At 42.3% G+C, this 16,125-nt stretch overlaps 1 protein-coding gene across 1 annotated transcript in view; it reads left to right on the top strand.

The window, feature by feature from the left end:
* Positions 1–10,899, top strand: part of LOC139933325 (5'-AMP-activated protein kinase subunit gamma-2-like) — a 29,508-nt gene extending 18,609 nt beyond the window's left edge. Inside the window, exons 5-15 of the mRNA XM_078291512.1 lie at positions 693–774; positions 1,151–1,209; positions 1,663–1,708; positions 1,894–1,948; positions 3,983–4,109; positions 6,582–6,747; positions 7,101–7,138; positions 7,324–7,470; positions 8,018–8,111; positions 8,343–9,220; positions 10,855–10,899. Coding sequence (XP_078147638.1) covers positions 693–774; positions 1,151–1,209; positions 1,663–1,708; positions 1,894–1,948; positions 3,983–4,109; positions 6,582–6,747; positions 7,101–7,138; positions 7,324–7,470; positions 8,018–8,111; positions 8,343–9,220; positions 10,855–10,899 — 1,737 coding nt within the window. The remainder of the gene's footprint in view (positions 1–692; positions 775–1,150; positions 1,210–1,662; positions 1,709–1,893; positions 1,949–3,982; positions 4,110–6,581; positions 6,748–7,100; positions 7,139–7,323; positions 7,471–8,017; positions 8,112–8,342; positions 9,221–10,854) is intronic.
* The last annotated feature ends 5,226 nt before the right edge of the window (positions 10,900–16,125 follow it).

Here is a 16,125-nt window from a genome sequence, read left to right as displayed (position 1 = left end):
AAAATGTGTCAGCATGGTGGCTCAGTGGTCGGTACTGCCGCCTCACAGCAAGACGGTCGTGAGTTTGAATCTCCGCCCCGGTCCTTTCTGTGTGGCGTTAGCGTGTTCTCCCCGTGTGTTAGCGTGTTCTCCCCGTGTGTTAGCGTGTTCTCCCCGTGTGTTAGCGTGTGTTTCCTCCGGCTGCTCCGGGTTCCTCCCACAGTCCAAACACACGTCAGACTCTGAACCGCACATAGGCATGAGTGTGTTTGTGTAGTATGCTATATGATGTATGTAATCTAGTAAAATGATGCATATGACATTGTATATGAAGTATGTAACCTACATGACATAGTATAGGATGTACAGTATATATGTAGTATGTATATATATATATGATGTAGTATGTATATGACATGTACTGTATATGATGCTATGTAAAGCCCTCTGAGACATGCTTGTGATGAAGGGTGATATAAATAAACTAGACTAGACTAATAATAATAATGAGAGGAGTGAGAGAGTGGTCCAGCTGGAGGCCGCAGTAGCAGTAGCAGCAGTGGTTGCTAGGCAATTACAAGTGGTGGCTAAGGTGTTATTAATGGTTGCTAGGGTGTAATTATAATAGTAATAATAGTACTACCACCACTACTACTACTACTACTACTAATAATAATAATAGTAATAATAATAACAGTGTTTCTCTGTTTCAGGTGAAGAAAGCTTTCTTTGCTCTGGTGGCGAATGGAGTCAGAGCCGCTCCACTGTGGGAGAGCAAGAAACAGAGCTTTGTAGGTAAGACTGGCTGTGTGTGTGTGTGTGTGTGTGTGTGTGTGTGTGTGTGTGTGTGTGTGTGTGTGTGTGTGTTCACTCCCATCTCATCCTCAGGCTGTTCCAATATTGTAAGAGAGAAAGAGAAAGCTGAGAGAGAGAGAGAGAGAGAGAGCGAGAGCGTCTATATTTAGCAGCCACACACTTCATTCAGACAGACATTCTGTCCTTCCTCTCCCAATCTCTCTCTCCTCCTGTGTGTGTTAATATTTCTCTCTCTCTCTCTCTCTCTTTCTCTCTCTCTCCCTCTCTCTCTTTCTCTATCTCCCTCTCTGTCTTTCTCTTTCTCTCTCTCTCTCTCTCTCTCTCTCTCTCTCTCTCTCTCTCTCTCTCTCTTCAGGAATGTTGACCATCACAGATTTCATCAACATCCTGACCAGATACTATAAATCCCCCATGGTAGGATACACACACACACACACACACACACACACACACACACACACACACACACACACACACACACACACATACACACACACATACAAGTGAAAACAAACGAGAGGAGAAAAACATTGAGTCCTATGAGGAGAAAAGCGATGAGTCATGCTCTATCGTTATTAGGAGAAAATACTGAGTCATGGTCTGAAGTTATCAGCAGAAACAAGATGAGTAATGATCTGTATTATTAGTAGAAACACGATGAGTCATGATTTATCTTTATTAGCAGAAAAACATAAAAACAGATTATAAATGCTGTCTGACTGAGATGTTATGACCCACAGAAAGAGATAGAGAGAGAGAGAGAGAGAGAGAGAGAGTGTGTGTGTGTATGTGTGTGTGTGTGTGTGTGTGTGTGTGTGTGTGTGTGTGTGTGTGCTCTGTGTAAGTCTCTCTCTCCCTGTCTGTCAGGTCCAGATCTATGAGTTGGAGGAACATAAGATCGAGACGTGGAGAGGTAAATACACACTGACAGATATTCATGTGTTTCTAAATATTCTTATTTCCAAATACAATTAAATATGTTCAAAACTTCTTCTTCATGTCATTATTATTGCTATTATCAGTATTATTTGTCGTAGTAGAAGCAGTAACAATATTTGTTATTGTTATTAATATGAATATTTCTATATGTGTTAACAGAGCTGTACCTGCAGGAGACCTTTAAACCTCTAGTCCACATCTCACCTGACGCCAGGTAGGCTATGTGTGTGTGTGTGTGTGTGTGTGTGTGTGTGTGTGTGTGTGTCAGGTATAATAACAGCAGGCAGGTAAGGAGTCAGACAGACAGGTACATAAAGAAACAGACAGACATGCAGACAGGCAGGTAGACAAACACATAATTCTGAAGGCAGTGATAGACTGGGCAATTTGTTGAGAAATTTAATCGACCTGGTTAATTTTTTTCATCATTTCATCACTGATCCATCTGACTGATTTAGTGTTGTCAGCTAGCTAACCATAGTATCTGGTCAGCTAACATCACTGTCTTGTTGTTAACACATCTGATTAGCACACTAGCTAACGTAGCTAGTAGCAGCTAGCGGTAGCGTGTTCACATTAACATCAGTGTGTTTGCTGGAGATTTACACTTTATTAACTAACCGACAATTCTACAATGTTCCTCCATCATGGAGACACAGCTGGCTGGGAGCAGGTTGGTGACACAACTGCAAAACCTCTATAAACAACCAATTGTAAGGAGGGCAAGGTTCAGAAAAATATTCCTTTTTGTTTGATCATGGATGATATAAATGATAGGGACAGATAAAAGATCCAGAAGAAAAAGGTAGAAAGGTCAGACAGGTAGACAGACTGTTCTCATATCCAGTTTTTAGCAACTCTAGTATTGGTTGGGTGGTATTGCTATAGTGTCAGATTTTGGCCCTGCAGTCTTCTACTGTTAAAACCACTGAATAATTTATTACCTGCTGAAAATATACTGACGAGGAGAGGAGAGAGAAGATGAGTTATACTTGCCCTGATGGCAGAGATGAGATGAGAGGAGGAGGAGGGGAAGGAGAAGTTATACCTTCACTGACAACAGAGGAGAGGAAAAGAAAGGAGGAGGAGTCGAGGAAACAGTTTCAGGAGGAAGATGTTCTTTAGCTAAACAGATTACAGGAAGGTGGAGCAGAGGAACGCTGACGGAACAAGAACTTGTCTGAAAGAGAAGGAAAACGTAAATATTACACTTAAGTTGAAATGAATGAGGTGGCATCCTGTCCAGGGTAAAACACTTTTTGTAACATAGCTATGATCACACTGCATTTAAAGTAATAATCTGCAATTTTTTCGTATCAATGAATGTGTAATGAAAGTTTTTCCAATTGGGTTTTGGACGTTTTCCCAGGAAAATCCTGCGTTTTAAGTTTACAGAATCAAAAACAGCGGTTTGTTTGGAATAAATATGAGAAGGTAGAAGACATATAAGAAGCTATATTGCGTGTCTTATTATTACAGTATGTTGGGTCAGTGCCGACACTGAGTGCAAAACACCAAAGCATTTGGTGAAAGAGCCTTCAGCTGCGCTTCCCCGGCAGCCTGGAAGCAGCTTCAAGATAAAATCAAGCTCAAATTTCTAATTCGGCTGGACCGCTTTAAATGTTTGATCAAGGATGTATTAGACAATGTATGTACTTGTTTTGGAGCCTAGACTGATTGTAGATGTTCATGTCACTATTTGAATTTGTGCGTTTTGTTGTTTGTAACTTTCTGTTGTACTGTTTGTAAGCTATCTTGGCCAGGACTCCCATGGAAATAAGATTTTGAATCTGAATGGGATTATTTCTTGGTGAAATAAAGGTTAAATAAAAGCAATGACCAATTATCAAGAATCCCCCAGATTATCACTTTAAACAAAGTATTATGTAGCGTTAAACTAGTACTGTACTGCTTACAGTGAACATTTTGACAGCAGTTAGTGCTCTTATAGTACTTTCAGCAAGCATACAGGTTATTTACATTCGAGTCATTTATCTGACTCTGTTATCCAGAGAGACTCCACTGAGGTCAACAGTAGAATAAGTTTCAATTCTTAGATCATCAATATTACAAGCAATCAGTAGTGGAGGTCAAGGGTCAGAGGTCACAGTATCTAACAAATAGATGGAACAAATATTCCTGTGACCCTAGAATTACCATGAACTCTCTCCCTCTCTCTCTCTGTCTATTTGTCTCCCTCTCTCTCTCTCTCTCTCTCTCTCTGTCTCTCTCTCTCTCTCTCTCTCAGTATATTTGAAGCTGTGTATTCGTTGATAAAGAATAAAATCCATCGGCTTCCTGTCATCGACCCTGTCAGTGGCAACGCCCTCTACATCCTGACGCACAAGAGGATACTCAAGTTCCTACAGCTCTTTGTAAGTCTATATACTAGTATCCTACATCCTACTTAGTACCCTACACCCTACATAGTACCCTACCTCGTATCCTACATCCTACTTAGTACCCGACACCCTACCTGGTAGCCTACACCCTATATCGTACCCTACACCCTACCTCGTACCCTACACCCTACCTGGTACACCCTACCTTACATAGTACCTTACACCCTAGGTATACAAGTTAGCTCTAAATCCTGAGTCACAAGAGGGTCCTAAAGTTTGTACAGCTCCTTCTAGCGGTACGTTCAGACTACGGGCTACAAAGCAACAGGAAGTCATTCATGTTCAATGGAAGCCGGCAACACAAAGCTACAAACTCCAGAGCGTGAAATGAAGCAGCTAAAACCTGAAGAAAACCTGTCAGCTGGCTTCAACTTCTGTGGCAAAGTGCAAACCAATCAGAGTAGAGGGATGGTAGGGTCGGGCAGTTATATTTACTTTATTGTTATTTACTTGATTAATTATTTCAATTAACAAGAACGATTATTTGCCAAATAAAATAAAAACGAGACAAATGCAAAAACTATGACAGTATGACATTATTAGTTGCTGCACTCAGTGTGACGACAACATGAACCGTCAATGAAACACCCAGCAACACTTTTCTGCTCCGCTGGTCTTGTAGCTTTTGTAGTGCATAATTTGAACGTACCATGAGTCAATATATCATCACACACTAGCACCTTACACCCTAGCTAGTACCCTATACCCTGCCTACTACCCTATACCCTACCTAGTGCCTATACCCTACCTACCATCCTAGTTAGCTACCTCTACATCCTGACACACAATAGGAACCTCCTACAGTTCTCTATAAGTCTCCATACTGGTACCCTACACTCTACCTAGTGCCTACATCCTAACTAATACCCTGCATCGTACCTAGTACCCTACACCTTACCCTACACCTTACCTAGTACCCTACACCTTACCCTACACCTTACCTAGTACCCTACACCTTACCCTACACCTTACCTAGTACCCTACACCTTACCCTACACCTTACCTAGTACCCTACACCTTATCTAATGCCTTACACCTTATCTAATGCCCTACACCTTACCTATTACCCTACACCTTACCTATTACCCTACACCTTATCTATTACCCTACACCTTACCTATTACCCTACACCTTATCTAGTACCCTACACCTTATCTAGTACCCTACACCTTACCTAATGCCCTAAACGTTACCTAGTACCCTACACCTTACCTATTACCCTACACCTTATCTAGTACCCTACACCTTACCTATTACCCTACACCTTATCTAGTACCCTACACCTTATCTAGTACCCTACACCTTACCTAGTACCCTACACCTTACCTATTACCCTACACCTTATCTAGTACCCTACACCTTACCTAATGCCCTAAACCTTACCTAGTACCCTACACCTTACCTAGTACCCTACACCTTACCTAGTACCCTACACCTTACCTAGTGCCCTACACCTTACCTAGTACACCTAGTACCCTACACCTTACCTAGTATCCTACACTTTACCTAGTACCCTACACCTTACCTAGTGCCCTACACCTTACCTATTACCCTACACCTTATCTAGTACCCTACACCTCATCTAGTACCCTACACCTTACCTAGTACCCTACACCTTACCTAATGCCCTACACCTTACCTAGTACACCTAGTACCCTACACCTTACCTAGTATCCTACACTTTACCTAGTATCCTACACCTTAGTACTCTATACCTTACCTAGTTCTCTGCACCCATCCTAGTACCCTACACCTTACCTAGTACCCTACACCTTATCTAATGCCCTACACCTTACCTAGTATCCTACACTTTACCTAGTACCCTACACCTTACCTAGTATCCTACACCTTACCTAGTACCCTACACCTTACCTAGTATCCTACACCTTACCTAGTACCCTACACCTTACCTAGTATCCTACACCTTACCTAGTGCCCTACACCTTACCTAGTATCCTACACCTTAGTACTCTACACCTTACCTAGTTCTCTGCACCCATCCTAGTACCCTACACCTTACATAACAAACCAGTTTCCTACCATAGTTTAACACATAAGAGGGTTCTACAGTTCCTACAGCTGTTTGAAAGTCTACATACTGGTACCCTACACCCTACCTGGCATACTAGCTAACGTAAAACTATATGCTGTACTATATGTTAAGAATTTAATAATCTAATGTAAGGATCTTTTAACATGGTGTGCAATTGGACCAGTATGAAAGCTAGACCCATGCTGCCCCCTGGTGGACTTATATACCAGTATTTTACATACTTGTAGTATTAATCATGTAAGTAAGATGTTAATTCTGTAATACTGACTGAAATTAAATGCCTGGTTTATTGGACATCTTTTATTTCTCTGCTTATCTGAAGCTTTTATTGTATTATTGTATAATGATATAAAGACTGTGTGTGTGTGTGTGTGTGTGTGTGTGTGTGTCAGGTGTGTGAGATGCCCAAGCCGGCCTTTATGAAGCAGACGTTGGAGGAGCTGGGAGTAGGAACGTACTCCAACATCGCCTACATCCACCCTGACACGCCGCTCATCACCGCCCTGTCCGTCTTCACGCACCGACGGGTGTCCGCCCTGCCCGTCGTCGACCACAGCGGTGAGAATCAGAGTCTTAGGGATAATAATAAATCTATACATGTCTTGAAAAATAGGTTTGAAGCTCCTCAGGCAGGTCAGTCAAGGTTGTAGGAGAGAGAGGGATGGAGGGATGATAGAGGTTAGAAGGTTGGACGGAGGGATTTGATGGATTGAGGGAAGGCAGGAGGGATAGAGGGAGAGACTGAAGGATGGAAGAAGTGAGAGAAGGATATAGAGAAGGAAGAAAGGATTGAAGGAGAGACTGAAGGATGGAAGGTGGGATAGAAGGATGGAGGGAAGGAAGGAGATACTACGGACATTTTAACATGCTGAAATATACCTTCCCTCTTCTCACTGTGTGTGTGTGTGTAGGTAAAGTGGTGGATATCTACTCCAAGTTTGACGTCATTGTAAGTAAATCTTTCTGTATTCACCACACAACACATTTTACTGTCTCTCTCTCTCGCTGTAGAACCCAACAGCAGAGAAAACCTAGTCAGTTACCTCGATGTGATCCCTGTCTCTCTCTCTCTCTCTCTCTCTCTCTCTCCCTCTCTTTCTCTCTCTCCCTCCCTCTTTCTCTCTCTCTCTCTAGAACCTAGCAGCAGAGAAGACCTATAACAACCTGGATGTGACGGTCACTCAGGCTCTCAGGCATCGCTCCCAGTATTTTGAGGGGGTCATGAAATGCAACAAACTGGAAACACTGGAAACCATAGTGGACCGCATAGTCAAGGCTGAGGTAACACACACACACACACACACACCTGCACACACATAAAAAAAAACAGGACACACACAGCAAAACACTCATATAGCCACTCATAGACAGATCAGCATTTTCTCTTACATTCTGAGTCCTTCAACACTTCTGTGTAGGCCGGCTCTGTGGTTACCATGGTTTCCCAGGTTAGTTGACATGGGAAACCAGTTTGTTTTGCCATAGGGCCCCAAGCTGGTTGCCATGATGCCCCAGGTTAGATACCATGGTGTCCCAGATTAGTTGCCATAGTGCCCCAAACTGGTTGCCATGGTGCCCCAGGTTAGTTGCCATGGTGCCCCAGGTTAGTGCCTTGGCACTGTTGCTCAACTCATTGAGCAACACAGAGAATGTCTTTCACTTGCTGTCTCTTTCTCTGTGTCTCTCTACCTCTGTGTCTGTCTTTCCTTGTCTGTCTATCCAGGTCCATAGGGTAGTAGTGGTTGACAAGCAATCTCTCTCTCTCTCTCTCTCTCTCTCTCTCTCTCTCTCTCTCTCTCTCTCTCTACCTGCCTGTCTCTCTGTCCAGGTCCACAGACTGGTTGTGGTTGATGAGGAGTCTCATATCATCGGTATCGTCTCTCTGTCTGACATCCTGCAAGCGCTGGTCTTAACACCCGCAGGTACACACACACACACACACACACACACACACATATAAATATATACACACTATGGGTGTTAGGAAATAGTGAATAATTATTATGAATAATGAATGAGTAGCCTATGTGTTGCCTCATGATCATATAAAAGATTTTAACTTTTTCTCCCTTTGTCTCCGTATTTGTCTCTCTCTCTCTCTCTCTCTCTCTCTCTGTCTCTCTCTCTCTCTCTCTTCCTGTCTCTCTCTCTAGGTGTAGGTAGGAAGGACAGTCTTCCCAGTCAGCCAGCAGCTCTGGCTTCGACAGAACCAGAGACGGGAAGTGAACCTGGACCAGACCAGGACCTGGAGCCTGGCAGAGAGACAGACAGAGAGACAGAGACAGAGTCAGAGAGAGAGACAGGGTGTAGCGTTGATGGTGTGGCTGGTATAGAGACTGATGCCAGCTTAGAGATGGGTGCTGTGGAGGAGAAAGAGACAGATGGAGAGGCAGAGAGACAGGCAGACACAAAGACAGAAGGAGAGACAGACACAGATGGAGAGAGAGAGACAGAGGGAGAGAGAGAGACAGAGGGAGAGAGAGACACTGACGTCACACAATCCGAGAGCGAAGCTAAACCGGAGACGGGAGGCGAGGCAGAAAGACAGAAAGACAGCGAGACAGACACCGAGGCGACAGAGGGAGAGAGAGAGACAGAATCACAGACGGAGAGAGAGGCGGAGGGCGAGACAGAAGCAACAGACACACAGACAGAGTGTGAGACAGACGCAGAGAGACAGACAGAGCTGTCTGCTGTGAGTCAGGAAGAGGTGGAGCTTCAGCTAGAGAGTGAGACAGGACCAACAGAGACAGACGAAGGAGAGGAAGGAGGAGAGGAGGAGGAGACCGGCGAAGGAGGGGAGGAGGAGAAGGAGGAGGAAGGAAATGGGGGAGAAGGAGGGAAGGAAGGAGAGGAAGAGGAGGAGACAGGTGAAGGAGGGGAGGAAGAGAAGGAGGAGGCGAAGGAGGGAGAAGCGGAGGAGGGGATAGGGGAAGGAAGCGAGGGAGGAGAGAAGGAGGGAGGAGACGAATCCCAAGAGGGAACTGGCGAAGGAGAGGAGGAAGGGAAGGAGGCGGAAGTAGAGAAGGAGGTGGAGGGAGAAGGAGGAGAGATGGAAGGAGAGAAAGAAGGAGAGAAGGAGGCAGAGGTAGAGAAGGAGGAAGAGGAGGAGGAGAAGGAGGCGGAGTGATAGCTTCGTCAGGCGTTTCTCTGGACTTTGTCGCGACTCGCCGAGGTCGAGTCGAGCTGCTCACCACAGGAAGAGGAGGCTGAGGAACAGGAAGGGGCGGGATCAACAGCCCCACAGGCTGACGTGGGATTGGCCAGGAGGCTCTGAGAGTCGGTTTTCATTGGCCGGCGATTGGGAAGCGTGGGATTGATGCAGAGCTGCGGCTGGACAGCGGACTTGGTTTTGTTACATCGGGAGGCGGGTGGGCCAGGTGGATGATTGACATGTGCTTGAGCCAATCAGGGACTTGAGATTGGTTGTTTCTCAGAGGATCATTTATTGTTCATCATTGTTCAAACCTTGTATCTCCAAGAAGTCAGATTTCCAGGAGTTAAGAGGAAAGGCCTTATTTTCAGACTGACGACCATGTGTTTCTGAAAGGTTTTCCTGAGTTCTGAATGCGTTTCATGGCCCTGGAGTCGTCGAACTAGCTTTAGCTGTAAAGAATCACGGAAACTGAAACGGAAAATCACCAGAACTGGAGTGAGCAGGTTTCCTTGCAATAGCAGCAACTTTAAGATAAATTACATCACTACTGCAGCGTTCAGGTCATATTGGAGTTACTGCAAACACAAGCTGCTGACTGGAAAAAAAGGTTCATGTCCGCCTCCTAGAGGTGATTACAAGTAGGACAGGTGGATGTCAGGCTCCAAATCCACCGCTGTCGGCTGTCCACAGTAATAAAAACCAAAATTATCAGTTATATTCACACAATAATACAATAATACAATAATACAATCAACTGCTTACAGTTAGCAAGCAATTACTGCTGCAGTTTGTTTGTAGTTGATTTTAAATTAATAAACAAGATGCCATCCTGTTGCTCCACTTCTTCCCATTCAACATGAACTCAGCATTAGTCCGAGTGTCCAGCAGGAAGCGCTGTTCCCTCATTTTCAATGGAGAGGAGGCGTTGTTGTTCCCGACAGTGCTGAGAGCTTATCGTGGTTTTACAAGTTTAATATATTTCAACTTTCAGAAAGATAGCACTGCGCTTCAAACAGGTTTTCAATCGTCTCCTTGCAACAGCAGCAGCCACAGCTAGCATTTCCCACAAATATCTGTTTACCGCTGCTAGCTAACACCGGTGACACACTACAAGACTTTCAGCCTGATTATAGCCACAATTTGACTTAACGAAGGATCGGTCCAAGTCTGTGTCTGTCTGGGTCAGTCGCAGTGTAGTGTGTGAGGCTTCGGGACTTTAGCTCGACCCATCACTACTATCAGCATTAGTTCAAACATGTTGGCTCTGGACAAGTCATGACATCCTCCTGTAGTGTGAACCGGTCAGTCACTCGAATCTGAATGGACACCGGTAATAGCCAATAAAAGTTGAGCACCAGAGAACGAAAAAAATACAGAAAGTATTTACAGTTCTGGCTGTGTTCTAGTTGTGTGAAAGACTGTTGAGTTGCGTAGCGTAAGAAATGCAACTGTTCCTCTGAAATGAAAAAAAACATGCGAAAGCCAATCAGTCTTGTCTAATCTTGTAGTGTGTCAGCAGCATGAAGCAGAGGATCCTGGTGGACGCAGAGTAAGAAAACTTTGGTTCACCTCCTACATGTTCGCTTCAAACTGAAGAACTAACCAAAACCATCTCAGTTAGTCCAATTAAAGCTACCACATGCAACTTTTCACCTCGAGGCAGGAAGTGTATTGTTAGTCCCGCCCTCCTCCCACTCCATTGGTCAAGTTCCTGCCTCAACACCTGTCACTCATCTTGATGGGCTGGGGCGCGTTCAATCGGTAGTGCGTTGAACATCCTGTTGCAAAGCGTTTGTTACAGGTTATCGGCTGAGACGGCGATTCTGTGCGTTCTTCTCGAACAATTCTCTGAGCCAATTGCACATTGGCGTGACATTTGTATGTAGCCAATGAAAATGCAGAATCACCCCGAACCGAGTGAAACGCACCGTAAAATGTTTCACACCGTTGGGAGCGAATGTTTTGCACCGTAGCAAAACAGTGCAAGCTTTGAACGTGGCCCTGTTGTTGCATCTCTGCTCTTTCTTTCCTTCCTGCTTATCTCCGTTGTTGTTGTTGCTGTGACTTCCTGCTCTGCGGCTGCTAGCCTCACCTTGATAGTCACAGGCCACGCCCACAGGAAATGGTATACGCCCCAAAATGCCCCAGCATCATTGAAGTGACAATTTCATATCATCATTGTTGTTATTCTCATTATCACTGAATACCACTAATTATCTGCTGAAACCGAGATTATAATGATTCTATATATCAAATATTAGTCACTGTATATGTAGAGATTATATGTTTATCGTTTTATATATATATATATATATATATATATATATATACATATAAATATTTAAAAAATCAAGTCTGTACTATTGTTATGTTGGTGTTAAATTTTAAAATGATGCTGTAAAAAAGATAGATTTTGAAGTTGAATTTATTTATTTTGAAACCTTTATTTTTAAAGTTGTGTTCTGCTGCTGAAGAAGAGATTCACATAAGAACAGAAAATCAGATTTTTTTTAAAAAACACCCTCTTAACTCTCGTTGCTTATACAAATTATATTAATAACATATCACAGAAAAAGACAGGAAAGATGGCAGACAGATTTTTTTTTCTCGCAACGACTCGCCACAAAGAACTGTGGGACAGAAACGATCATGCAGCAGCCATGTGATCCGTACTTCATATTTCCATCCATGTAGTATTCATACAGATACTGCATCTGCATACTGACATCTCATACTAAAAATTGCAGACAATTTGTATGTAGTATGGAGAATTCGGACACGCGTTGTTTCATACCTCAGGCGGCGTGAGACCTTGCCATAACATGCGGACTCTTTTTGGTTGCAATTCTGTCATTTTGACCGCACACGCTCCATCACGTTTGTTTCTGCATGAAGCATGAACCAGGCTTTAGTCAGCTTTTTTTGTTGAACAAGAACCTGTTCTTAGTCAGCTAAGGCTGCGTTCACACACAGCGTTTTTTCCCCAACTGCCGGCGTCTTTTCTTCATTAAAAGTAATGGGAAGCGGCGGCAAGGCGCACAAAAGGCAGCTGCTCCAGAAAAAGTGCTGAGCCCAGCGTTTTTCTTTTTTGTCAGAGCGGAGCGCTTCTCAGAAAAGCGGCAGGTGACGTGAACCGCTTTTTTTCTCAGCCGACCAATCAGGATGAAGGAGAGGCCGGCCGTTTCCCATAACAACAACAAAGATGGAGAAAGTCAACGTCCCGGGGGAGAAATCGGTTGTTGTAATAAGTGAATTTCCGTTACAACACCGATCATAAAGGCAGTATTGATCATACTGGATGAGTATTGGAAATATCTGTCAGCCTTTGCTTGTTGCTCAACACTGTTTTGTCTGATAGAAGACAGAACCAGCTGGTCAGTGAGCTGCAGCTGCTCAGCTAACATCAGATGATGTTATCATGATCCGCTTTTTATTTCTCTTCACAAAACACTCCAGGCAGAGCCTTTTCCACACAAAAAAATGCTGTGTGAACGCAGCCTTAGTCAGCTTTTATTGTTGAACAAGAAAGTGTAATTAGTCAATTAATCCAGTTAAATAAGAATAAGAAATCAGATTTTGTGTTCATGTGTGAATTCAGTGATTGATTCTGTCTGTACCTGATCACCTCCTGACCCTCTTTCCTGTAAAACACTACATTTCCCAGAGTCCCGTGCCTGCGGCCTGGTCGGTCGTGTTTCAGCACAACAGAATCAGAATGGGTAGAGAGGAAGGCGTACCAGGGAGCGGCCTGTCTATCCATCGTAGATCTATACAGATGGAGGAGCCGTGAAGTGCCAGAGAACAAATACTGCTGTGTGGTCTGTGAAGACATTTTATTTTCTGTGTATTGAACCTTTAATCAGATCTAGAGAGCAGGGTGGAGAGGTCGGCCTCAGAGCCAAACGCTCATCATTTGGTCACTGCGGTCTTTACTGTCAGCTATGTTGGCTCCACAGTCCGGCTCTTGTTAAATCAGCGGTGATTCAAACGCTGCGTTCAGGTCCAACAGACTCGACGGTTCAAACTGGCGACTTGATGAACTGGTTTGAAGCCGTCAAGACGCCATGATTGTACAGACGTTTTCTGTAGACTCTGGTTGTTCCTGAGCAGCTTTTTCACCCCTAACACACATGAACTCAGTGATGAAACATCTGACTTTGTGTTTTACAGCAAAACAAACATTGTAATGTCAAACAGACCAAAAATTCAGCCTGGAGTTTAAGAGCTGTGATCACAAAATGACTGATGTAATGAAAATCCTTCATTTCTTTTACTTGCAATGAATCTATCATTCCCTACACTTGACTACAGCTGTTTCCTTGTATACGTATAATACATAACTGGTATAGTAGTATTATATACTACAATACTATAGCAATGACCATACAGCAGGACTGTGGAGCCAACATGGCCGAACCCTGTCTATGGCTCTGGCTGTTCTGTTTGATAAAGGTTTTATTTTGACAGACTGTTGACTTCAGTTGGCCTGTTTTTATATTTCTTGCTGTTGGAAAAAAAAAAAAAAAGAATAAACAATTCTGATGATTTTTTGTAAATCCTGTTTGTTTAGTTCCATCTACTCAAGAATCTTCTTTAATCAGAGCGGGTAGCTGCTTTTTTTATTTACACAACTATTGTCTATCAAGAGCCAAGAGTCTGCAGGTTTTCACTGCAGCTAACAGTGAACTCTCCTTCAACCAGACAGGAGGAACTCATCAGTCAAATGAGCCGCTGTAGAGACTGGTTCACTGAAGCCTAGCCTGCTGTCGTTAATTAACTGAAATGAAACAATTAACACCTGAACTGGTGCAACATTTGTGTATCTGAACTTGCTGCAGCCCAGTTGCAGTCTGTTGTTGTTCTGCTGCGGTCTGCTGGTTGTTTCCTCTGGGTAAGTGAACACAGTTATCTAGTTTTCCATAACAACTCAAGTTGTACCGTGAGGAACATTAATGCACCATATAGGAATACTTGTGTCTCTTTTTTTGAGAGTGTAGGCCAACAGCCAATCAGAAGCTTCTCAGCGGCTCCATAGATAAATAATAATAATAATAATAAACTTTATTTATATAGCACCTTTCATATCATAAAATGCAGCTCAAAGTGCTTTACAAGAGAAACAATAAAAATCAATAACACAGGTATTAAGACAACAATCCTAACATAAAAAGCATAAAACAAGTATATCAAAGAATAAGATAATAATAAAATAAATAAAAAAATAATAAAGAACAGTCCTAGATATAAAAAGCATAAAACAAGTACAAGTATAAAATAAATTGAAAATAATAAAGAACAATCCTAAATATAAAAAGCATAAAACAAGCATAAGAAATATAAAAGAAATATGAATTAATAACAATGGTGTTAAAATGAAAAGGTGGAATTAATTAAAAGCAAGATCATAAAAATGGGTTTTGAGCTGTTTCTTAAAACTATCAACAGAAGCTGCTTGTCTTATTTGTAATGGGTGTTTGTTCCAAAACTTTGGTGCATAAGAACAGAAAGCTGCTTCACCGTACTTTTTGTAATTCATTTTTGGGACATTTAGCAAGCCAGCACTAGACGAACCTAAGGGAACGGTTTGGAACATACTCAGATAAGCAGTCACAGAGATATGAAGGTGCTAAACCAGTCTAGACCATGCGCCATGGATCGTTTAAATATGGCCCAGAGAGTTCATGTGAGTTCAGGTCAGATTCTGGCACATCGCCCTTCTTTAGGCTCCCATTGGATTGTAATGGACACATTACTGTCACTAGGTAAGGACAAATAATTAATCCTATTCATCCTAATCTGTCATATTAGTGATCAGATTTAGTGATCAGTATGTTGTTAGTATGTCCGTTTATCATTTAGTAACCTAACTTGAACATGGAAGCTCTGAATGTGTGCTTTTATTTTACAAAATACAAAATAACAGTATTCCCGGTGTGGGGCTGATAACACCGTGTGGACTCCAAGACCGTATTCCACCGGTAACACCGCCCACCGCGACAACCCTAGTATGTTATAATAATAATAATAATAATAATAATAATAAACTTTATTTGTATAGCACCTTTCATACAAGAAATGCAGCTCAAAGTGCTTTACAACAGAGAAATTACATGCACCGAGTGCTTCACATAAAACTTGATAATGATAGTGAGAATAAGATAAAGAGAATAGAATATATAAAATGCATCTTCACATGAAAATAGACATAGAATGAGCATAAAATAAGATGGAAAATAAAACCCACTGAATAACAATAGTAAAAATATGAGGAATGCATAACATAAGATGGAAAATAAAATCCACTGTAAAATAATAATGAAAATAAAGTTAAAAAATAGAGTACATAGGATGCATAAAATCAAGTAAAATACAAATTTTAAAAGAAGTGCAGCAGTGCATAAGTGCGAAGCAAAGTGAGAAAAATAAAAAAAAAAAGAGTTTAAGGCCTGTATGGGGAAAGTCATAGCTGGTTATGTTATGTTTGAATGATATCTCTAATATATTTGAATAAATGTCTCAAAATAGACTGCAAACTTTGAGGCCCTTTGTCTCAAAAACATAGTTTGGTAACAGTCAAGACATAAAGGGGCATAAATGCCCCTCTGTCCAACATTGTATTAAACTCAAAATGTCTCCAGGGGTCAATGTGGCTGAAAATGATGGAGCAGGTCACGGGCAGAACACGTATTATATATATACAAATATATATATGCATTTAAGAATGGTCAGTCAGGTTTTGTTTCGTTTGTAGTTTTTCTCTTAGTGTTTTTAAATCAAAC

This window comes from Centroberyx gerrardi, chromosome 22 (assembly GCF_048128805.1).
Source record: "Centroberyx gerrardi isolate f3 chromosome 22, fCenGer3.hap1.cur.20231027, whole genome shotgun sequence".
NCBI lineage: Eukaryota > Metazoa > Chordata > Actinopteri > Beryciformes > Berycidae > Centroberyx > Centroberyx gerrardi.
The sequence above is the reverse complement of the archived record's forward strand: the minus strand, read 5'-3'. Positions and strand labels throughout refer to the sequence as shown.